A 24,745-nucleotide genomic window follows, 5' to 3' on the forward strand; every position below is an offset into this window, starting at 1 on the left:
TACTCTCAACATCACTAATTATTACAGAAATGCAAATTAAAACTACAATGAGATATCACTTCATACCCATTAGGTGGGCCACTATCAAAAAAGCAGAAATAACAAAGTAAGTATGTGAAGAAACTAAACCCTTATGCTCTGTTGATGGGAATATAAAATTGTGCAGCTGCTATGGGAAACAGTATGAAAGGTTCCCCCCAAAATTAAAAATAGAATTGTCATATGATCCAGCAGTTCCACTTCTGGGCACATATGAAAAAAAATTGAAAGCATTATCTCAAACAGATATTTGTACATTCATGTCTACTGCAGCATTATTCACAATAGCTAATAAGTAAAAGCAACTCAAGTGTCCATCAGCAGAAGAATGGATAAACAAACTGTGGAACACACATACAATGAAGTATTATTCAGCCTTAAAAAAGAAGGAAATCCTGTTGCATGCAACAACATGGATGGATCCTGAGGACATTATCCTAATCGAAGTTTAAGCCAGTCACAAAAAGATAAATACTGTATGATTCTACTTACATTAGGTATCTAAAATAGACAAACACATAGAAACAGAAAGAGAAATGGTGGTTGCTCAGGGCTAGGAGAGGGGAAAATGGGGAGTTGTTGTTCAATGGGTACAGAGTTTAGTTCTGTAAAACAAAAAGTTCTAGAGATCTGTTGCATAAAAATGTGAATATAGTTAACACTACTGAACTATATACTTGAAAATGGTTAAGATGGTAATTTTTATGTTATGTGTGTTTTACCACAATTTAAATGTTTATTTTTATTTTGGGGTTTTTTGGGGGGGGATGGGAGTAATTAGGTTTATTTATTTATTAATTTAACTGAGGCACTGGGAATTGAACCCAGGACCTTGTGCATGCTAAGCACACACTCTACTACTGAGCTATACCCTCCCCACCCCAAATATTTTTTAAAGAGTCAAAAAATGTAAATCTTGAGAGATCAATAAATTTGATTGTATTAAAAATGTCAAATCTGAAAAAAACACCATTAATCAAATTAAAGACAAGTAAAAGATTTAGAAAAGAAATTCACAAAATATAGAATTATCAAGAGTGGGTATCTAGAATATTTAAAGAACTCCAACAAAACAATAACATCAGAAAAAAGCTGCAACACCATGATTGAGAAAATACAGAAACCTAAATGTATCTCAGAAGAAGAATGAATAAATAACCTAGATAGTTCATATAAAAGAATATTATACAGCAGCTAAAATGAATGAAACAGATTTCTATTTATCAACTTGGATAAATTTCAAAAATAAGTCAAATATAAAACAATTTGCAATGTGCTATGCCACTTATGCACATTTTAGAAACACAAGCTAATAGTATATATTATTTATGGATATACATATATATAAAGTAAGGGTATAAAGCAAGATCAAATTCAGTCTACCATCCACTCTTTGCCTGCACCTGTGCTGCTAGATGTGGTTGGAAAAAAACCATTTTTATTTTGTATTTGTGGATGACAATATGCCTGCTCTCATTCTCTTTCTCCATAGGTTTAAATTGAGCCAGTGCTCAATTTTCAGTCCTCATCTTATTTGACCTAATAACAGTATTTGATATAGCTGATCATTTGCATCCCTGAAATCCTTCTTCACTTGGCTTCCAAGACAACGTACTTGCCTGTTTTCTTCTCAACTTCCAGGTCCCTTTTTCCTCAGTCTCCTCTATTGGTTCCTTCTCCTCTCTTACCTCTCTTAATGTTGGAATAGCTCAGAGTTTAGAACTTTTGTTGTTTTTTCCTTTCTATCTGTACTTACTCTGTTGGTGTTCTCATTAATTTTCATAATTTTAAATATTACTTACATATTGGCAAATTCCAAATTTGCATCTCTAGATGAGACTTCTCTCCTAAATTTCAGATTCATATACCCTACTGCCTATTAAACATCTGTTTGAACGTCTAATAGACATTTCTAACTCATCTGGTTCAACTGCACTCCTCCACCCACCCAAAACCTCCCCAATCAGCCTATCAGTTGATAGCAGCTTCATCCTTCCACATGCTCTGGCTAAAAACCTTGGAGTTACCCTAGGTTCCTCTTGTTCTCTCCCATCCCCTATTCAAGCCATCAAGAAATCTTGTTAGCTCTAATGTCAAAATGCATCTCAAATATGACTACTTCTTACAACCTACACTGCTACCACATGGTCTAAATCAGTGTCATCTCTTGCTGGGATTAATGCAACAGCTTCCTAACTGGTCTCCATGTTTCTAGGTTTGTCCCACTCCAGGACTATCATGCTTGGCAAACAGAATTACTCAGACCATGTCCCTCTTCTACTCAAAACTCTTCAAGGCTCCCCATTTGGACTCAGAGGAGCCACAGTCCTTACCACGGTCTTCCATGCCCTGCATGATCTGTGCAGTCCTTCCTCCATACGACCACCTCCACGCCCTTATTTCCTGCTACTCAAATCCTCACTCTCACGCTGACCTCCTTTTCATCCCAAGCATTTTCCCAACTGAGGGCCTTAACACTGGCTCACCTCTCTCCTAAGATACTGATGTGACTCATGCTCTCAATTCATGTCTCTACTCACCTGTTACCTTCTCAGGGAGCCTTTCCTGATCACCTCATTTACAAGTACAAGCTTTTCTCACTCTGATACTTCATATCTCTCCTTCCTAGTGCACCTGTCTTTGTGTAACTTACCATTATCTAATATATTCCATACATAGTTTCCTTCTTTACTTGTTATTGCCTGCCTCCCTGTCTAGGGGAGAAATTTTTGTCTATTTTGTTCTTTGCTAGATTCCAGCACCTAAATGGAACAGTGCCTGGATCACATTGGACATTCAATCAGTAATTGCTGAATGAGTGGTGGAAAAAACCCACAAAGTGTCCATAACTGTGTATGTGAATAGTGGATGCACAGATTCTGTTATATCATTTTCTCTACTTTATCACATTTGAAATATTTTATAATTTTTTTAAAATTTGGAAAATATAAACATTTATTAATGACATTTATGCAATGTTAGTATTCCAGGGTATCTTTTGCTAAATTCCCCTTAAAGGTTGAAAGTCCCTGACACTTAACATGGTTTTAAATCATTTTTCCTTCTTTCTTAGAAAAGAGATTAAAATAATCTATTTATACATTAATATATTGTTCATAGACTAATATGCCCTATATCAATATAGAATAATAATGTGACTCCTAAATATAGTTTTCAAGTAAGTAAAAAGTACATTTAACATAATTTGAACAAATGGAATACATAATAGAAGTTTCTGTGAAAAGAATCTCAGTTCAAAAGTTGTCCTCGCTAGCTCTGTGACATAATTTACATTAAACCTGCCCACCCACTGAACTTGTGCATCAAACCTGCCTTAAAATAAGAGATAGTATTACGAATAAATCTGACCTGAGCCAATAATTTCTACTATAAGAAAAGTTATAATGGGATCTGTGAGGCAGACACCTGAGGGCAAAGCCATCTCTCCTCCCTCCTCCTCCTCCTCCTGTCCAAGGGTAGGGTATCTGCTCTGAAATCTGGTGGGAAAAAACCTATACAAACAAATGGCTGAAGCTTATGCGTTAGTATCTGAATGTTGTGCAGCACTGTTTGAGAAGAAGAAAAATTGGGGCAACAGAAGAACACTTTGACCAGTTTCTAGGTCTCCTACTTTCCCAGCAGTTCCATCTCAATATTTACCTTAAAATAACTAAAATTATCCTAGGGTCATGGATTTTGGCAAATGACTGATAGGTCTGATTTACAGAGACTTAGTAGGTTCCTCAGAAGCACAGGCAAATGAAAAGAATCATGACTATATGTCACCACAAATCCATCAGGGAAGGAGACAGAGGAAACTAAAAAGCTGCCTTACAGAGCTGGCTGATCTGACTCCTCATGCAAACTCGCTCTTCATGGGTCCTGAACCTCACCTAGGCATCTTGAGACGTGTACACTGTAACAGCAGAATCCCACAAGCGACATTATTAAGTAGGGGTTTATTAGAGAAAGATGTAATTTAAAACTTTCCTACAAAGAAGAAAATTAGGGAGAATACTTTAAGATTCTCATTTGTATGTTTTAATTTTGTAATCTGAAATCTGAATGGTAGCTCTTTAAGTGGAAGTTGACAGTTACATCATGCTTTACACTTTAAAAAGTACTTTTATGAGCATAACTTATTGTGTCCATATGAAAATTATATAAATTAGATATGACAAATATTATTTTACAGACTGAGAGGGATTAAGGACTAAGTGACTTGCTCGGTATCACACAGCCAGGAAGTAAAGAATTGAAAAAAGGGATCCTCTAACTTCAATACGTGTTCTTTACACTAAAATGCCTCTTCCATGATCAAAGGATTAATTAATGAATAACATTATCTCAGTTGAGCAAAGGTTGCATTTTTTCCATTTTCTGGAAAGAAAAAACAGTCACAAATCCATAGGCCTTTTTCTCTTAAGTATAGCTACCATGGCAGTGAGTTATAATTAACTTAGCTACCTCTGTTTTAAATGTCCGGATGTTATTTTTCTTCTAGTTTTATTTATCCACCTGAAGATTCGTGTTGACAATCTGTTGTGAAATTCTTCAAATGCTCAGTGTTAAAATATGGAAACATAGAATGCATACGCCATATTTAAGAATAGGGTAATAACCTATGAATGTATCATTTTGATATTATTTTCTTATAAAGAGGTAAGAACAGATGCCCTTTTAAAAAAAATGCCTTTAAAGTCTTCAATGTCAGAATCATATATCCAATACCTAGCAGACTGTCTGACTCACAGTAAGAACTCCACAAATGTTTGCTGAACTGTACTCTCAAAAAATCCTCTGAAGGATATATTTTAGCCTATAGATATTTAGAAATGTCTTCTTTTATTCTCAGAATCACAAGGGATTTATCAAATTCTGTGGTTGAGAAAAGAACGTGTCAGTAAAAGTATCAAATCTGTAAAGTGTTCATTATCATATAAAAGCTTGTTAAGGTTTCTAAAATAAATCAATTTTATCCAGGATACAACTTAGTTTAGCAAACTACAATCTAGAAATAATTACATGAGGTAATGATGAATACCTCTAAAATACAGGCTCATGAGGGCAAGGAATTTGTTACGTTCACCACTGTATTTCTAGGGTCTAGTACACTACGTGGCACATAGTAGATACTCAATAAGTATTTGTTGGATTATTAAATTAACAAATATACAGAAAGATGAGTATTATACCATAAGCAGAAACTCCAAAGGTATAGCAAGTAAATTCCTAAAAATCAAATAGAAATATATTTCCCAGATGAAATGAGAGCATAATTTGTAACACACAAAATTCTGAGAAACTGAAAGAAGCAAATTTGGGTGGGAGAAGACTGATTCAGTTTTGGAAAGCTTGTGTGATCTATGAGAATCAAGTGGTGATACACTACAGGCACGTTTGGGTCTGGAGCACAGAAGGGAGGTCAGGGTTGGCCATATATATTTGGGCATCTCCAACACATGGGGAGAGAGAGCAGCATAAAAAGAAAAGGGTACCTAGGATGAAACCGTGAGGAGCTCTCAGGTAGAAGAGGAAGAGCCTGCGAAAGACAGCGAGAGAGAAGGAACGGCAGGGGGACACGGTGTCACAAAAGCCAAAGTGAGAGGCAATTTCCAGTTCAATACCACTAGACAGCCAGGTAAGGTGAGAACTAAAAAACATCTGAAACTGAGGTCAGTCCTGGCCTTGGCAAGAACAGTTTTAGTCAACTGGTAGGAGGTGTGAGCCAAATTGGAGTAGATTAAGGAATGAGTGACATGTGGGTAATAAAATGTATTGACAAATACTGACAAAGGAGAACACAGGACAAGAGCTGGAAGGAAACATGGGGTTCTGAGATTGCCTTCTGTCATTCAGTCAGTCCATCCAGCCATTTTTCTCTCTATTTCTTAAATTTTAAAATTTTAAGGCGAGACCAGGCATGTTTAAATGGTGACAGAAAGGGTCCGAGAGGAAGAAGAGGTAGAAAAGGAGAGAGGTCAACTAGAGGTAGAGACAGAGATGAACAATCTCTCTCTAGAAACCGGAAACCAAGGAGGGAACTCCTCAAGGTGAAGTTTAAACTGAAAACCAAGGAGGTAGAATAGCAACAGACAAAGAAGAAACTCATCCCAAGCAAGATGGTATTTTGCTCTAAGTCAGTCAGGCTGACATGTGAAATCGCTGGATGGGGATACATTTGAGGTGCAAAGGTCTAGGCAGGGAAACTTGCTAAGCAGAGGCCACGTAGAATCGGGGAAGCAAAGGACCATTAGATCAAGTCTTAGGGGAGTTCCTACTTGAGCCCCGAGAGTTAAACCTGAACCCTAGCAGGACAGCACGTCCTCTTGGGCTAAGAGGAAGGATGAGATGGTAGTCTGGGAGAGGAGAGAGATGAAACTGTAAAGCTTAATAACACATGACAGTAACACAAAACTGCATTAAATGCAGCTAGGGTGCATTCAGTGAATAATAAGGGAATCTGTAAAGTACTTCTCCACCTCAGATTATTATCCCATCATTTCATTTTTGCACGTAAACAAGTAAGTGCTCAAAAACTACGGCATCTGACAAGAATTACCTTCATTCCCTTGAGGAGTAGCTGTTGACATGACCAGCAGAAAACACAAGTCTCTCTTGTGAGAGGTGACCCGGCTGAAGCAGTTACCTGGCAGTTCTGACTCACTTGTATGACTGTACTTTGTATTACTTGAAACCCAACAACTCAGATCCATGTTTGATTTGTTTACTTTTGCTTCAGTTTCTAACATTTTGCTATTCCCCAGAGCCAAAGGCTGTTTCTGCCTATTGCCAAATGATCAGGCACACGTGCCCAGAAATGCAGGATTCACGAAGTGATTCTTTCATTGTGGTATCACCAGAACCTAGCCTGATACCTAGCAGATATAGGGCTCTCAACAAATACTGATGGTGTGAATGAGTAAATGTCTGAATGGTTCCACAGAGAGGAAAAAGTGATCACCAAATCTCTCTGTGCAGGGGGCATCCCCCACCTTTACATGCCAAGGACCCTTTGACAGTCTGTTGAAGCCGACAGACCCCCTTCTCAGAATAATGTTTTTAAATACATAGTATGACAAACTAATTTTACTGAAAAATACTGAAATCAAAATATGGAAAAAAAAAAAAAACTGCGCAGGCTGGGCTTGCCAAGACAAAGGCATCACTGTAGAGGGATCTGGCTGGGCCAGTTCACTGGCAAAACCACCCACAGACAGCATGTGCAGATTTCTGTTCTCAATTCTCAGAGTGAAAACCTCCCAATTCCTGTCTAGGAAGCGTCGCTCTCAGAGTGACGAGGCAGTGAGAGGCCATAGGCATCGGTGTGTCGGTCTTCACGTCACCCACCAGCTTTGATGGTGTCCTAGCCCTCAGCTGTGCTCCTTGTCCCTGAATCCTGTCTGTCTGTTTAACCTTTCCAGTGAGGGTCAGGAATAGTGTACACATGGATTCTGGGTGGTACCTCTTTCTTATACAGACTTCCAACCAATCCTCTTGTGTTCTATACTCCTACTTTGAGGGACACCTGGTTCCCCAATTCCTGAGCCTTTCTGGGGTTCAGAGGTGCAAATTAGCCTGCTTTGGGGCTTCTCATGTTACTGGCTTAGGATTCAGCTGTTTCAGGGATGCTAAATCAGTTACAACCAGTCTTTCTGCTGTCCATCTTCCAAAATCTGGTTGCTGTTTTCTCTCTCCCTTTTGAGTGCCTGCCTATTTCACTTCTTTATTTTTATTTATATTGGGGTTTAATGAGGAAACAACCGTGAACATACTGTATTTGTCACATTTTATTCACTAAAGCTTTTACAAAGGGGAAAAGTTTTAAAAATCAAACTTTGAAGTAAATTCCTTAAAAATTCATGTAATCTGTTTTATAACTATGATTTTTCTATCAAAGATAATCAATATATTATTATAACCACAGGCTCATGAAAGCAGAGACCATTTCCACTTTATTTATCATTGTATTATTCAATACCCAGCATAGCAGAAGCAGTTGATAAATATTTATTACTAAGTGAACTGAATAAATATAGATATGATAAAAGATTAGGATCCTTCATTTTCACAATTTCAATACTTATCTAACTTACCTAGGACTGCTTTGCAATATTTCAAAAAGCAAACAATCAGAAATAGAAACACCTAATTTGCAACCCAAGAATGTGTTTTACAACAGAGTCCTTTAGTACAAAAACTATATTGTGATTCTGTATGCTATAACAATAATTTCTTGGATAGAAATGAATTAGCATTCAAATTTACTTAGTTGTCTTAAATAACTAGTAGTGTAAAAACATATTTTATTACAACTGCTGCATAAATAGTATTTAATTAAACTAATGTACAATTATAAATGTCATTAAATAAATCTGTAATACTAAGTAAGTTTTAATCAGTACTGAAAATTCAAAGCCCTCCACATTAAAAATCTGTACATTAGCTATTACATTTTAGTTTGTATGAGCAAAAAACCAGCAAGATTAAAGAATTAGGTCTAGTAAATCCTTGTTATTCTTGTCAAGTTAGTTCACAAGGCCATCACGACATGTCCTACCCTGTAATTACAATATAAACCATATATGTGTTGTTTTGTAATTCTTTATTGGCTATTATCTAAGCCATGATTTTCCTAAAAGACTCAAAGGTTTATTGAAAAATTTCAGTTATATATTATGGAGAAAGTTATATGTATAATTTTATTTTGCTTTAGACTGGGGAATTCTGATATATTGACGAAGGGTTTACTGTAATTCTAACAGTATGGTTCCATGGTATTTTTAAACTAAAAAACCTTTATAGTCATTCATGTCAAAATGTTCCTCTGGGAAAACCTGTACAAATATCCATAATCTGTTTGGTACTATCCTGTTAAATCTTACCCTATAGCTAATTTTCACCATTGTTTATATTCTGTTTTACTAACTTCAAATTAAAATATAATACTCACTTCATCAGCCACAAACTCCTTACTCAGACCAAAGTCTGTCAGCACCACATGGCCATTAGAATCAAGTAGAATATTCTCAAGCTTAATGTCACGGTATATAATCCCCAACTGTAAAAACAAACAAATATGCATTTTAAAATAACAACTTCCAAAAAATAAATTAGGAAAGTCTTTCTTATCTACCTTAAAAAACAAACCGAAAGAGGCATTCTCCTGCTCAGGGTGCTCTGACGGCTCTGAGTCACAGGCCAGGGCAAATTTCAATTTTTCCACCTCAAACCTTATCTGCTGGGCTCCCAGGACCTGAAGGGTGCCCCATCAGCGACTGCTTCTTCCTGGATTATTTTTCTGAATGGATTTCATGCTCACTCCAGATGATCTTCAGATGCTTTCTTAGCCAATTCATCACTTACTTCTTAATGCCTTCTGAAGGCTTTCCTGACTAACCAGTTCCCACACTGGTCGTTTGTTTTCATTCCCATAGCACTTATATTTACCTTGTACTGACCTAAAAATAACTGGTATTTGCTAGGTATTTCCTATTTGTCTTGATATAAACATATCCTCGCTCTGTTTTTTCACTTTTTATACATTTATCTAGTATCTAGCAGTGTCATAAGTCAAATAAATAATTAATAAAGGCCTGTTGAATAACACTCTCCTAAACATGAAGGCTGAAGATCATATGTTAATTTTAGTGGCTCTTCAGATCTAAATAAGCAAAGTAAATCAATTAGATATTTAAATATCCTTCTATTTTGTTTTGCATGTAAGTTTTATAGCAAAACACTTCAGCTCTATCACATAAGTAAATCTACTCAAGTCTTTTAAGAAGTTCTTGACATATGTGAATTCTGCATTTCATGTTATGTTAGCCCAAATTAAATGTTTTTAAACTTAGAAACACTACTTTCCTCAATACTAAGTATATGAAAAAGAAGATTCTTAATACTTTCTCAAAATTGAAATAAAAAAATCACACAAGGAAAAACAACTACGCAATTCTCTTCCAAGAACCTCAAGTGTCCTACAAAAAAGAGAGGAAGGACAACATGTACAAACTGTTGAACAGACATGTGACTTGAAGCCTTACAAGTATCTAATAACCAGTATGACTTTTTTTTTTTAACAGCCTCTTTGGAAAAGATTTTAGGAATATGTCATTTACTACCTGCTTTACTTCATCATTTCCAAGTAAACTCCCCATTTTTGTCTCTTCCAGGGAACCCAGTGTTAGTAGCCATATCAAGATTAACATTACTGGCTTTGTATTGTATTTCTTTGTATTTATCTTTGTATGTAGTGAGATTAAGAGAAACTTAGCTAAGATCTAATCTGCTATATATTACTTCCACTCCATATCAATTACATTTATTTATAGGATTCATTGTGTCCTTCATCTCTACATTTCTGATTACCCTGTTGTAATAATAATGAAGGTTCATGGATTTTCCTTTAATAAACAGAATTAATAGTTTTCAAACAAATTAAAAACTGAACTTACAAGCTTACCTGTCATAGCTTTATATTTTGCTTGTTCTTACTCTGGGATTTATGGTGATTTCCACCAACATTTTTACACTATAAAAATTACATCTAATTCCCCTAATCATAAAACAAAGTTTTCCAGCCTATTCCTAGGCCCAGTTTGGCTCATGTATAAAGATGTCCTAACTACTTGATATCCCACAAAAATTACCGCTGGCATAAAGCTCATCGCCACACCAACAATTCCGTCAAAAGGAACACAGATGTCTGTTCCCATCACTTCAGTTCAGCACCCACCTCTGCGCCTCTTCCTCTCACTTCGCGGCACTGCAGACCCGGGCCCACGAGCCTCTCCTACTTCCCTCCTGGTCTTATACATTTGCCCCTCACTGCCCTTAGGATTCCTATTCTGAACTCTATCCCTCTACCTGCCCCGCTATGCTTCTGTTCTGGGCTAGATCAACCCATTTCTTGATCCCATTCTTCCTATATCTTACCATCTTTTCCCACAGCCTCTTGCATCTGCTGTCTCCATCCTGCAGTTCTAATCTCCCTGCCCCTTTAAAAGTTTCACCCTTCTTCCTTGCCTTTTTCCTTCATTTCTCTCCATTCTTTTCCATGCTCCATAATCCACACTTTAATCTTTTTTATCTGTAATCTAGTATAGAATCTGAATACATAACAAGGAAAAGTAGTGGCTTTATGATGTATCAATATCATCTGAATTTAGTGACTCAAGTCGTGCTCCTTATGGTCTCATACAACTTGGATAAAAATTATTGTAGTATTTTCTATTTCTTAGGAAATACACATAAGCCTAGTCTACATAACGACAGTTTGCTTTGACAATATAATGCTTCCTCATTAAAAAAATTTTAGTCAAGATTTCTTGGATCAAGATTAATAGTATCTGAAATAATACTTTTAAAAAGTTTAAACTGATTTTATAGATCCAAACAGCATCACATACAGACATGAATTCCATTTAAAGTCTTTAGCAACTGAGTTCATGTTACATGAAGGCAATGGAGCAGGAGGGAGGTAGAGGGAGCAGCAGAGGGCCTTTGGGGCAAAACAAATGGAAAAGAAAGCCAGAGTGAAAGAGTGGGATAGATGGGTAGCACAGGTTAAGTGCTTCTTTCAAATATTCCAAGCTAATTGGGATATATGCCCTGAAGATGTAAAGGCAGAGTCTGCAACAGAGTAAGTCACAATTAGGGAAATACATATTATGACTTGTGTTTTCATCTTAAAGGTTATTTTAAGAATGAAAATCTTTTACTCTAATGACATTATGTAGTAAGCACTAGAATTTTTCATGGACAACACCAAAAAATGCTCAGGCTCCACCTTCTTATCTTTTTAATCTGTATCACAGTGACTGCAAAAGGAAAGCAGACTTTTAAAAAGGGAACTAGAAATTGAAAAAATCGGTAATGGTTGCTAAGTGGGCTTTCACAATCTCCACTAACCCAATGACATGCAAACACATTAGTTCTTTTAGCACCATCATGACCTCAGTCAATAGATTTTTCAAAAGAAAGAAACCCCAAAGGTTAAGAATCTTACCTTGTGGAGGTGTTCGAGGGCAAGCACAATCTCTCCAACATAGATCTGCACCTCGTGCTCTGTGAAACGCTCTCTTTGAGAAAGATGAGTAAAAAGTTCTCCACCATTTATATAATCTAAAAATGAAATATATTTTTTTCTGTCTTTGACTTGTATTCATACGCTACAGGAAGTATTTCCTTTTAATCACTTTGGGTTAACCACAAGGCACTGATTTTAATATATTACTTTTGTACAATTCTTAGTATATAGTTTCATATGGAATATACTATTTCAATTCATGTAAATACAGTCTCGTAAGTTAATGATTACCCTGAACCGTGATCAAATGAATTTGTAAAGTATTATTATTAAAACTATTACATGAAATCTGCATATATTTAAACAATTTCCCCCCAATACAGCATATTGGAAACCTCTGCCATCACTATACAATACTTAACTTGCTGCAGAATACCAAAACATCAACCACTAAATACCTAACATAAAAAATGAACAGAATAAGACAAACAAAAATCCCAGCCTTTCCTTTGTAGTAGTTCCCAGTTACTATTTTTAAGCAGATTTCCTATTTTCCACAATTGTCTATGCATAGCCCTTCCAAAAATACATTTTAGGTAGCAGGTAGCTTTCCTATTGCTCCACGTAACCCAGATGTACAAGTAGCACACGCGGCTGAATCAAAACACCTGAAACTAAAAGATCCCCATTTCCCTTTCAATCTACCCTTTTTATCCCAAAAGGAATAATGAAATAAGAGACAAGAAGGCTACAGTGAGAAATAAAGAGGTGACTAATAATAATTAATCACAATTATGTTCATAATTGGCTCCAAGAAGACATTTATTGATAATTGATAATAGTTTCATCAGAAACTAACCATTACTACCTTATACAACATTTGTGTGTGAGAAACAATGTACACCTAGAAAATCGTCAGATATAGATCAACACTGTTCTCCTAAAAAATGTGAAAAGCATGTGTCCCAAGTGTATTCATTCGTCAAGTTTACCACAATTTGATAAAAGAACAAAGCAAAATCTTCATGAACTCACAAATGTTTATCTTGCCCATTTTACTTTATATTTTTCCCATTTTACTTTAAATTCCAAAAAGTAGATGCAATAGAATGAAAGAACTCTAAAAGCTGGTTGTTTTGCAGTATATTTTATAAAGCACATGCCAGCAAAAAGCTTTGCCCTTCCAAGGCTTCTGTATTTTGCCAAGGGGTTTTAATTATATCTTAACACAAAGCTAATTATTAAAAAGGTGTAAAGGAACACAGCATCCCTGCAAACTAACAATGAATTTTTTTCTACTTTTAAATAGTTATTTATTTAAATCTAATACTGATGTTTATGCACAAATGGTTTCTGTAGTTAGTCATGACACAGAAATAGGCATTCATAGGTCAGTTGACCAACTGACAAACTCCTACACATCCTTGAATGTCCTACTCAATTATCTCACCTTCAATAACAACTCCAGCAGAGTGGATCACTTCCTTTTACGTTAACCACTGTACTTATTAAAGATTTATACTACTGCAGTTACCTTGCTGCACTGAAAATGTTTATTTGCATACTTGTTTTCTCTGCTAAACTCTGGGTTTTTTAAAGTCAAGATCAATGCATTCATCTTTAAAAACCCAACACAGTGCCTGCATGCAATAAGCACTCAATAGATATTTATTCCATTAGTAACTGAACACAGATTCTTTATATTGGAATAAATATTAGAATCTGAAAAAATCTCTCTGAAACTCAAAGGCAAGTGGGTTATAAAAACAAAAATCCAACGTATTCCTGTCTTTGAGGCAATCTGATATAGTCCAAAGAATCTGGGTTTTGTAATCAATAAACCTGGACCAGGCAATGACTCCACTGTCTTGCCTTGAGCAAACGAAGTCTCTCTCAGTGTCAGTTCTTTATCTATAAAATGAGAATAATAGCTACTATGAATTATTGTTGCTCTGAACATAGAAAGTGTTTTATTTTCCATTTACTGGGGACACTAAGAAAAATTACAAATCTAAGAAGACAAACCTAAAACGGTATCAAGTAACCTAATTCCTACTTTTGGAATAGACCAACAGCCCAAGATGAAGACCTGACATTCATAAAATAAATATGCTTTATTTGTAGGTATATGGTTGCATCCTTTACAAGGTGAACAGCCAACTTTATCCAGTGCTGTTAATGATGGTAAAGTAGATACAGAGGCTGCCAAAGGGCTATAACAGCAGGAATTACGACACTTGGAGGGTTGTTACGGGGTGAGAGCTACAACCAATGGCAGGGATATGAGATTAATGGAAATCCCTGTAAGATAAGAACTTGTTATTCTCAGTTTGTTATAATTCTAGTTGTTCTGTTTAGTGTGTAGTGGTACCTTATTATGCTTTTAATTTGCATTTTCCTGAATAATAAAGATATTTAGTATCTTCTCACGGCCTTACTGTATTTTTTTTCCATGTAGGTACTGGGGATTGAACCCAGGGCTTCCTGCATGCTAAAGCATGTGCCCCCTATATCTTCTTTTGTGAAATGTCTATTAAGGTTTTTTTCTTTGCCCCTTTTGGTTTTTTTTAATTCGAAATTCACCCACATGAAGTGTAAAATTCAATGGTTTTTATTGTATTCAGAGTTGTGCAACCGTCACCACATTCAATTTTAAAATATTTTCATCACCTTCCCCGCCAGAAATCCAAGTTTATCTGTTTTTCTTTTTGTTGTTTGTTCTTTTCACGTCACATCTAAGAAACCACTGCTAAAACCAAGATCATAAAAATTTACCCCTGTTTTCTCCTAAGAGATTTCTATTTTTAGCTCTTACTTCTAATCTTCAATCTATTTTGAGTTAATTTTTGTATATGTTGTGAGGTATGGGCTCAACTGCATACTTTTGCACGTGGACATCCAGTTGTACCAGCACCATTTGTTAAAAAGACTGCTCTTTCTTCATTGGCATCCTTGTCAGAAAATTGACCGACCATAAATATGAAGGTTTATTTTTGGACTCTCAATTTTATTATCTACATGTCTGTCTTTATTCCGGTGCCACAGTTTTCTTGATTACTGTAGCTTTGTAGTAAATTTTAAAAGTGTGAGTCTTCCAACTTAGTTCTTCCTTTTCAAAATTCTTTTACCTATTTTAAGTTTCCTTGATTTTTCCATATAAATTTTAGGATGATTTTGTCAATTCTGATTTTGTCAATTCTGATTTTTTAAAAAGCTGAGATTTTGAGAGAGGTTTGTTAAACCTACAGATCAATTTGGGGAGTATTGCCATCTTAATATTATAAAGCCATTCAATCCGTAAACATAGGATCTGTTTGACTAGGTCGTCTTTCATTTCTTTCAACAGTATTTTATAGATTTCTGAGTACATGTTTTGTACTTCCTTTACTAAATTAATTCCTAAGTATTTTTGTTCTTGTTGATACTCATGTAAATGAAATTTTCATAATTTCATTTTCTCATTTTTCACTACAATCATACAGAACTACAATTAATTTTTGTATATTGATCATGTATCTTGCAACTTTGCCGAACTTGTTTACTAGTTCTGATAGTCTTTAGTGGATTTCTTAGGATTTTCGGTTTAAAAATTTTCGCCCTGCTTCCGATTTTAGGGAGAGAGCATTTAGTCTTTCCCCATTAAGTATTATGTTAGCTGTGGGTTTTTCAAAAATGTCTTTATCAGGCTGAGGAAATTCACTTCTAATCTTACTTTGTTGAATGCTTTTTATCATAAAGGAGTGTTGAATTTTGTCAAATGCTCTTTCAATGTCTATATGATTTTTGCCCTTTATTAATATGGTATGTTAATTGATTTTCATTTGCTAAACCAATCTTGCATTTCTGGATAAACCCCACCTGCCTATGGAATATAATCCTTTTTATTTGTTGCTGGATTCAGTTTGATAGTATTTTCTTGAGGACTTATGTGTTTCTAGTCATAAGAGATACTGGTCTGTAGCTTTCTTTTCTTGTGATCTTTTTACCGGGTTTTGGTATTGGGGTAATACTGGCCTCATAGAACGAGTTAGGAAGTGTTTCTTCCTCTTTTTTTTTTGGACATTTGTAAAGAATGGTATTAATTCCTTTTTAAATGTTTGGTAATGTTCAGTAGTGAAGTTATATGGACTGGGCTTCTCATTGTGGCTAGCTTTTATTACTACTACTATTACTACAACTAGTTCAATCTCCTTTATTACAGGTCTATTCAGATGTTGCATTTCTTAAGTCAATTCTAGTAGTTTGTCTTTCCAGGACTTTTTTAAAAATCTCATCTAAGTTATTTAATTTGTTGCTATATAGTGATTCATGATATTCTCTTATGATCCTTTTCAATTCTGCAAAGTCCCCTCTACCATTCTTGATTTTACTTGAGTCCTCTCCCTTTTTTTCTTGGTAAGTCTAGCTAAAGGTTTGTCAATTTTGTTTATCTTTTCAATTAACCATCTTTGGTTTCATTCACTTTCTCTATTTTCATATTCTCTACTTAATTTCTGCTCTGATATGTATTATTTCTCTCCTTTCTGCTTGCTGTGGGTTTTGTTAGCTCTTCTTTTTCCACTGCTTTAAGGTGGAGAATTAAGTTACTGATCTGAGATTTTTCTTCTTCTTCTTAAATTTAGGTAATTACAGCTATAAATTTCCCACTAAGCACTGCTTTAGCTGCATCACATAAGATTTGGTTTGTAGTGTCTTCATCTTCTGTCATCTCAGAGTGTTTTCTCATTTACCTTTTGATTTTCTCTTTGGCACATTGGTTATTTAGAAGTGTGCTGATTAATTTCACATAGCTGTGAAAATCCCAAATTTCTTTTTGTTATTCATTTCTAATTTCATTCCATTGTGGTCAGAGAACATACTTTGTATGATTTTAATCTTTTTAAATTTATTGAGTTTTTTTAAATGGCCCAGCATATGGTCTGTCCTGGAGAATGTTTCATATGCACTTAAGAAAAATATGCATTCAGTTATTGTAGTTTAGACAGTTCCATAGTGTCTTTTATATCTTGATGGTTTGTTTTCTACTTCCTTGTCAATCATTTGCCTATTTACACATTATTGAAAATGGAATATTATTGTTGAATTGTCTATCTTTCCCTCAATTTGTCAGTTTTTGCTTTATGTATTTTGAGTCTATGTTGTTGGATACATTCATGTTTATAATTGTTATATCTTCCTTATGGATTGGTCCTTTTATCATTATAAAGTGTCCCTTTTTATCTCTTTGTCATATTAGTAAAGCCACTCCTGCTTTCTTGTGGTTGCTGTTTGCATGATTTATCTTTTTCTATTCTTTTTCTCTTTAATCTATTTGTATCTTTGAATCCGCAGTTCTTCTACTATAAACAGTATAGTTGACTCTTTCCCCTTATCTGATAATGTCTGTTTTTGGATTGTACTGATTAATTTAGTCACATTTAATGTTATTATTGATATAGTTGGATTTATGTCTGCTATTATACTTTTCCATTTTCCACATATTTCATATCTTTGTTTATTCCTCTATTCCTTTTTACTTCTTCCTTTTCCATAAAGTGAATATTTTCAAGTGCAACATTTTAATTCCCTTCATGAATTTCACTGTTTTAGAGTTATTTTCTTAGTGGTTGCTCTAAGGCTTACCACACACACATTATCAGAAACAGTTTCAGATTTATACCAATTATACCATTAATTCCAGTGGTATATAGAAACATTACTCCTTCATAGATAACTCTATTCTCTCTTCCTCCCTTTTGAACTATCATTGTGAAACATGGTACAACTATATATGTTACAAATCCAGCAATATATTATAAATATTACCTTATACACTTTTATGTCTTTCGAAGAGGCTGAAAGAAAAGAGAGCAAGTATATATTCATAGTTTGTCATATTAGCCTTCCCATTTCCCATTTTTGGTTCTCTTTATTTTTTCTTGTGGCCCCTGGAGCTGGGCAGCACAGAGGTTCTGGCCATTGTATTTCATCTTTTACTGTGAATGAAATAAGAAGCCTCTAGAAGATTCTGAGTACAACAGTCGTATAAGACTTGCGTTTTAATAGAATCAATGACTCCAGCTGCTGTGTTGAGAACAGCAAGAGTGAAAATTGGGACATCACTTTCAATAAACACGAGAGATGATGGAGGCTAGGAGAAAGGTGACATCTGTGGTGGTGGTAAGGATCCAGCCCTACTTGAGCACATGAAGAGATGGAATTGATGTGACCTGAGATGGAGAAGGCTGCAAGAAGGACAGATTCAAAAGGGATGACCAAGAGTTCACTTTTGGATATGAGGAATGCACAGTGTCAAACAAATAGTAAAAGTTCAATAAATGGTAATTATCATCATCATCTTGAAAATTATACATTCTAATGCTGTTAAAAGGTACTAGAGAGCCCTTCTGGAATCTCTTCAGGAAGAGGAAGACAGATTTCTTTTGGCCAGCTTTAGATAATTAAAAGGAGACTCCACATAAATTCCTTGAAGTTATGTGCAATTTCTTCAGTATATGTAAGCATATGTGCATTCTTCTGCGAAGAGAGGGCCCACAGCTTTTATCAGATTCTCCAAGGAGTTGTAAGCCAAAAACAGTTTTAGGAACATCACCCTAAAGACAGCATTATAAATTTCAATGGAAAAGTGCCTATCAAGTTTATTTACAAATGAACCAATGAATGCGGACTGCCAGCATGTGGGAAACATCTGGGAGCAGCATCCTACAGCTTGCCAGCACCATAAACCTCATCATCACAGAGCACACACTCAGCACCGTTTCTCCTGAGCATTTAGATCGCTTCTCCCTGACTTCTAGCCTCGCTTGGCAGAGCTCTCCTGGAGCTTATTTGTATTTCAAATTGGACTGCTGAGGTTCAGAGCTTAAAAAAGTGAAATGGAGCATAAGGTTTCCATTTTCAACAAGATCTCTGACTACTGAGGATGTGCTGGAGCTGCATTTCTGGTGTCTTTACACCTCCGTGTTTACCCAGAGAGCCAGCCACTCTGTTAGGGGAAGGCCGGGGCCTGCTCTTGAAACTAAAAACAACTTAAGACAGGCAGTGAGACAACAAATAAAACATAACTGAGAAAGACTACAGGGATAGTATTAAATTTGAGTTGAATTATAAAATTTTTATTCTCTTGAAAGAAAACATTGGAATTAGGAATGCAGGCAGATGCTGGGACAGAGTTAGCAGTGACATGAATAGGGTCAGGGACGTCATGAAAACGCAGATTGTTACTGACATCTGAGAGAAAGATTCTTGTCAGCTTTATAACTCAAAGGACTCCCTCCCTTACCCACCCCCCAGCCCCTTTCAAATTGGGCATAAATTACATTTTTCCATATAAAGGAATTATTAAAAAGCTCAGATGGAACAAAGCACCTGAGTGGAAATTGTCTGCTACTAGAATTATTTAAGGTCCACTCTGCCTGATGGGCCCTTGGTCCAGGCCAATTTCTGCACCCTATATAACTTCCCTGTCAAAATTATGGATTCATTAGATTTCTAGAAATTAGATTTCTCAAATCTTTGCCAATTTCATCTACAACAACCTGTAAGCATGAGGTTTTGGTTTTTTTTTTTTAAGCCAATGCTGACTGTTCATACTCTCTTTATAAGATACAGCTTGAGAATGTTCAGTTTTTACTGCTACTCCTGAGGCTTTTTGCCTCTCTGGACATACAACGAAAATGGACTGAGTGGTGTTGGCTCAATATACACTCCTGGCTACTGCCGTTTGTGCAGAAGCAGCATCTCAGTAACCCCAGTTAGTCGTGGAAGTAGAAAGGGCTCCTGATAGATAAGAACTAAGTGATGGAAAACAGGGTTTTGGCTGCCGTCCTTTAAAGTCTGTATGTTAACATAGCTCACTGCCTTTAAGACCAGACAAAGAAATGATAACAACAAGAAATACTGGGCACTTTCTATGTGCCTGTTCTTTTTAGACATGATAACAAATTTGATCTTCATAAATAATGCTACTAAGTAGGTGCTGTTATAATAACAGCATAATTGCCAGAGAAAATAGGTAATCTCTAGAAAATAGTGAAACTCAGGAAGGTTAAACAAATTATCCAGAGTAACATATCCTTTAAGTGGGAGAAGAAGGATTATGAACATGGGCAATCTGAGTCCAAAAACAGTGATTTTTTTAATGCTATATAGAGTTACCCTTTTTTCCCTCCTGATATGGTTTTTACTGTCACTTAGTAGGAGCAGCCCCATCAGACAACTGGTATTGGGAATTACTGTTAGAAAAACTGACTAATCAACTACTCTGTCCTTCAAATACCTGAAAGGCTTAGAGCTGATAATCCTACACATTTGGTCATATAACTTCTATTTTACATGCTTTCATCCTGAAGTTTTGGCAGGCTCATTGAAAGGTCACAGTACTCAAAAGGAGACACTCTTAGGGGGCTATACTAAGATTTCTTTTTAACAGCCATGGTAAACAGTGATTTTCAACCTTTCCTTAGAATGTGCCAAACTGAAATTATCACTGACATATTTATGATACAGAACTTAAGAAAGTCAATTTATATCTTGTAGGAGTGGACCCAGGGCTGTTTTCTGAAAAAAAGTACTTGGCCTTCCTTGCTGCATTTGTCCCTTAACCCATTTTTTCTGTTAAACCAGATGGATCTGAATTTGGCAACAAAGAAGAGCTACAGTCTAGGTTCTTGCCAGAGACCAGAACCTCAAATTGTCTGCAATTCAAGTCCCATCATATGTTCAATTGTGAGAAATAACACACACAGGACAATAAATGTAATTTATAACATCTTTCTGATTATAGTAAAATGACTTTGAACAAAGAGCAGGAGAAAGCTATCAACTTGGATAACACTGTTTTGAAAAAAATTACACCCTAATCTTGTTCCACAGGCTGCCATTATAAGGAATAATGGCATGAAACTTGGAATGGTATCTTTTGTTAAGGAAGGCTGGTGAAAACTATCCATTATATCTGGGCCCTATTTTAAAATTTTTCCTAGATCACAATACCTTACCTTACCTTACCTGTGGGTTTAAAAAAAAAATTTTTTTTTAATCTTGATACAATTTCAAACTTACAAAAAATATTTGCAAGAGCAGCACAAGGAATCCCCATACACTCATTATGCAAATTCACCCATTATGCAAATTCACCAGTTGTTTACATTTTGCTTCACTCGCTTTAGTACTCTCTCTATGGGTTTTTATATGTGTGCATAATTTTCCTGAACCATTTGAGAGTAAGATGGAGACATGATGCTCATACCCCTAAATCCTTCAGTGTGCAAATACTAAAAAAAAGAACATCCTTTCATATAACCACAGGACAACTATCAACACCAGAAACTTTATGATAAAAACACTAGTATCTAATCTATACTCTCCAATTTAAAATCTGTCATTTGCCCCAGTAATGCTCTTTGTAGCTACTTTTCCCCAGCCCAGGATCTGGTTCATGATCACATATTCATTAGATATCATAGCTCTTCAGTTTGGACCTTCAGTCTTCCTTCTTTTCTACCTTTCTTGAACTTTATATCTTCGAAGAGGATAGGTCTCTGTGGGCCAACCTTCAATCTGAGTTTTATCTGCTGTTTTCTCATGATTGGATGCAAGTTATGCAGTCTTAGAAGAAATATCGATGAAATGATGTTACTTGTTTTAGAAAGTATAAGGAAACATGTGATGCTAGTTCTTCCACTACTGGTGTTAATTTGGATCACATGATTACTGTGGAGTCACTAAGGTGGTGCTGGCCAGGTTTCTCCTCTGTAAAATTACTATGTTTCCCTCGGTAATTAACTGCCAAACTGTGGGGAGATGAATTAAGACTATGTAAAAATACACTGTTCCTCATCCAACTGTCACCTACCCACTTAGAATCCAATAATGATTTTCTAACTGCACCTTTCCTACTCTATGTTGGTTGGACATATATTTCATCCACTTGGGCAGGTACAGATTAGCAGAACAGATTCCTGAAACTGGATTGCTAAGGTGCAATATACTTACAGAATAATTTTAATAGCTGCTGCCAATTTTTTATAGGTGATTTCCTCAAAAAAAAATCATTTATATTCCCCACTAACAGTGAATGGATGCCTTAAAAAACAAAGTTCTCACCAACTCTTGATATTATCATTATCTTTAATTTTTACCAATTTGATAGGCACTTCCAAGACACAAAAATTTTGAAGGTACAGAAGAAAGCAGACAGGAGGAAAATCTGAGATTGTGGAGCAGCTGGACTTGATATATTTTCAGTGGCATGAGGACAAGTGGTCACCTCAGGGAAGAAGGCAGTGACGGGGCTGCAGGATTGAGAAGTAGTGAGAGGCTGGAAAGACTCACACACAGCTCACAAGAGAGGAGTGAAATGTTTGCTAACCTCTGTGAAGTTCTGTTGAGACTCTCAGTGTGAATTTCATGCCAGACTCAGCTGACACACTTTGGAGACATATGAGGAGAGCTTAGAAAGCTGGCATTGGAAAAAAAAAAAAAAAAGTTGAGAGAGTAATCAAAGCAACTGCCATGTCAGGAAAGGAGGAAGGTTAACAGGGCAAGTGACTCTAGTGTGCCAGCCCAGGCAGGTTCCAGGCCAGTAAGGATGCACATGGAACCGAAAGACAGTGCATGGAGAGGTGCAGGAAAGACTCAAGGTCAAGGAGGATTAAAGAACAGGCTCAGGGAGTGTGAGAAAGGAGAAAACTGGAAGATTACGGTCAAAGAAGAAACCTGACTACGAAGGTGCACCTGGTTTGAGTGATAAAGCCCAATGTCTGGCTAGGCTTATAAATGGCAAAAGTGAAGTGAAGTTCAAAATGTTACAAGTCAAGGAGGTCTGGCATGGTGCTGAACGGTTATCAATATGGCTACTAAAATTGTGGAAGGGGATGGAAGGAAACTGGAGGAAAGGCAAGCTAAACCTGATGAGTAAGTCATTGGAAAAGGTGAGCATGTGTCCTAGGAGTCAGTTAACCACAGAACTGAGGGTAGGGAGTTAGAAAAAGTTCCTTCCAAAAGAAGCTCTGTTGAGAAATGACTTTTAAATGCGTTTCACCATCAACACTTTGTGGAGTGTAACGAGCAGAATGGGCAGATAGATGGTCTTCTGCGAAAGGGGCTGCTGGAGAAGTAGCATCCTCCAAGGACAGGAGGTTTTACTGAAGATGAAGGGATAAATGAGGCACACTAGGTTAAGACTTAGGGCACGTGCACATGGGGTCATCCAGAGGGCACGATGGAAGGGGTTAGTAGAGGAAGATAAGGGAAAGAAGAGGATTAAGACAGGGGAAGAATAGTTTTTAAATCCTGAGGATATTTTTTAAAAAACCTCTAAAGCTTCTAAAATAACAAGCATATACAAAGCTAAATTTTATAGACAGTACAGTCCATAAATAGACTCATACCTCTCTAATGACATGTTTTACCTTTTATTCTAGAAGCTAATTTAAATGTAATCTGTCAGAAATAACAGTTGATATCTGGCATCCATGAGGCAAATCGAAGTCCTAGGGAAATTTTTTCTCTGCCAGGCACAGGGTCTGACACTAGCAAGTACAAAGCATTTACTAATATTGGCTGCATGAAATGAATAAGCATGCAATACTCTGCTTACTGACTGCTGTAGCCATATAGGAGTATTAGGGTAGATTTTATCTCAACTTTACTAACAGTAAAAATAGAAAGAAATACTTAAATACTGTAATAGCTAAAAACTGCAACTGAGATGGACCAATGGGCAGCAGAAAAGAAGGGGAAAAGGAAAGAGGGAAGTGGTAATAACACAGTAAGAACACCTTTCCTTGTGGACATCCCTCTCCAGTTCAGCTCTCTTCCCCTCCTAAGAAGGTTCAGAATAAGTCTTATGATTCATCCTATTCATCACTGAAGAAGAAAATGGGACCATCAGTAGTACATCTTCTTGACAATAATTATAAATAAACAAGTGGATAAATATGAGGAGCTCTCAGGAGCTGTGAGGCACATTTCATCAATGTGACTCTTTGCAAAATATGTACCAACTTAAAGTTATACTGAGATTTATTTACAGTCCATACGATGGAAGACCTAATAAGATGATTGCACAGACTAATGGTTCCTTGATTAAACTAAAAGGAACTTCTTATATGAAAACGATTATATTTTTAATTCATTTCTATTTACTAAATGTTCTTTATATGTAGAATGGCTCCTACTCTAGATCTATAAAATACGAATTCCAACTCCCATATAAGATTGTCATGAGGATTAAATGAGTTAGCAAGAATTAAACATGGGCCAAATACACAATAAGCACTTATATTAAAAAAAAAACCTATTAATTACTGTTATTATTTATAGACATCAGTTATTATTTACAGAACTAAAAAATAATGACGTGTTTAACAGTAATGATTTTAAAATAAAATTCAAATTTATGCTGTACTGACTTATCTATTCTTTCAAAGTAAGCATAATTTCAAGGCTTATAAATGTTTAACATATATTTCTACAAAGTTCTACGGTCTAATTAGTTTTAGTCAGTATTAAGGGAAAGAGAAATTTTCTTAAATAATTAATATGTTAGTGTGGTCCTCATTTTTTAAAATTGCAGCGATATCTGGTTTTTATTCAAATGCATATAAATAGCTTTTTAAGATTTGTATGTGACCGTCCGTAGTTGGAGTGCCAGAGGAAATACAACTCTGA

At 35.9% G+C, this 24,745-nt stretch overlaps 1 protein-coding gene across 2 annotated transcripts in view; it reads right to left on the reverse strand.

Annotated features, from left to right (window-relative positions):
* The window catches only part of RPS6KA5 (ribosomal protein S6 kinase A5), a 170,737-nt gene that overhangs the window by 63,231 nt on the left and 82,761 nt on the right, over positions 1–24,745 (reverse strand). Inside the window, exons 4-5 of one of the 2 annotated variants that reach the window (XM_031454182.2) lie at positions 12,050–12,165; positions 8,993–9,100 (exon numbers count right to left, since the gene is read on the reverse strand). The exons of the other annotated variant lie outside the window; for it this stretch is intronic. Coding sequence (XP_031310042.2) covers positions 8,993–9,100; positions 12,050–12,165 — 224 coding nt within the window. The remainder of the gene's footprint in view (positions 1–8,992; positions 9,101–12,049; positions 12,166–24,745) is intronic. 2 annotated transcript variants of the gene reach the window in all.

The sequence above is a fragment of the Camelus dromedarius genome, chromosome 5 (genome assembly GCF_036321535.1).
Source record: "Camelus dromedarius isolate mCamDro1 chromosome 5, mCamDro1.pat, whole genome shotgun sequence".
Lineage (NCBI taxonomy): Eukaryota > Metazoa > Chordata > Mammalia > Artiodactyla > Camelidae > Camelus > Camelus dromedarius.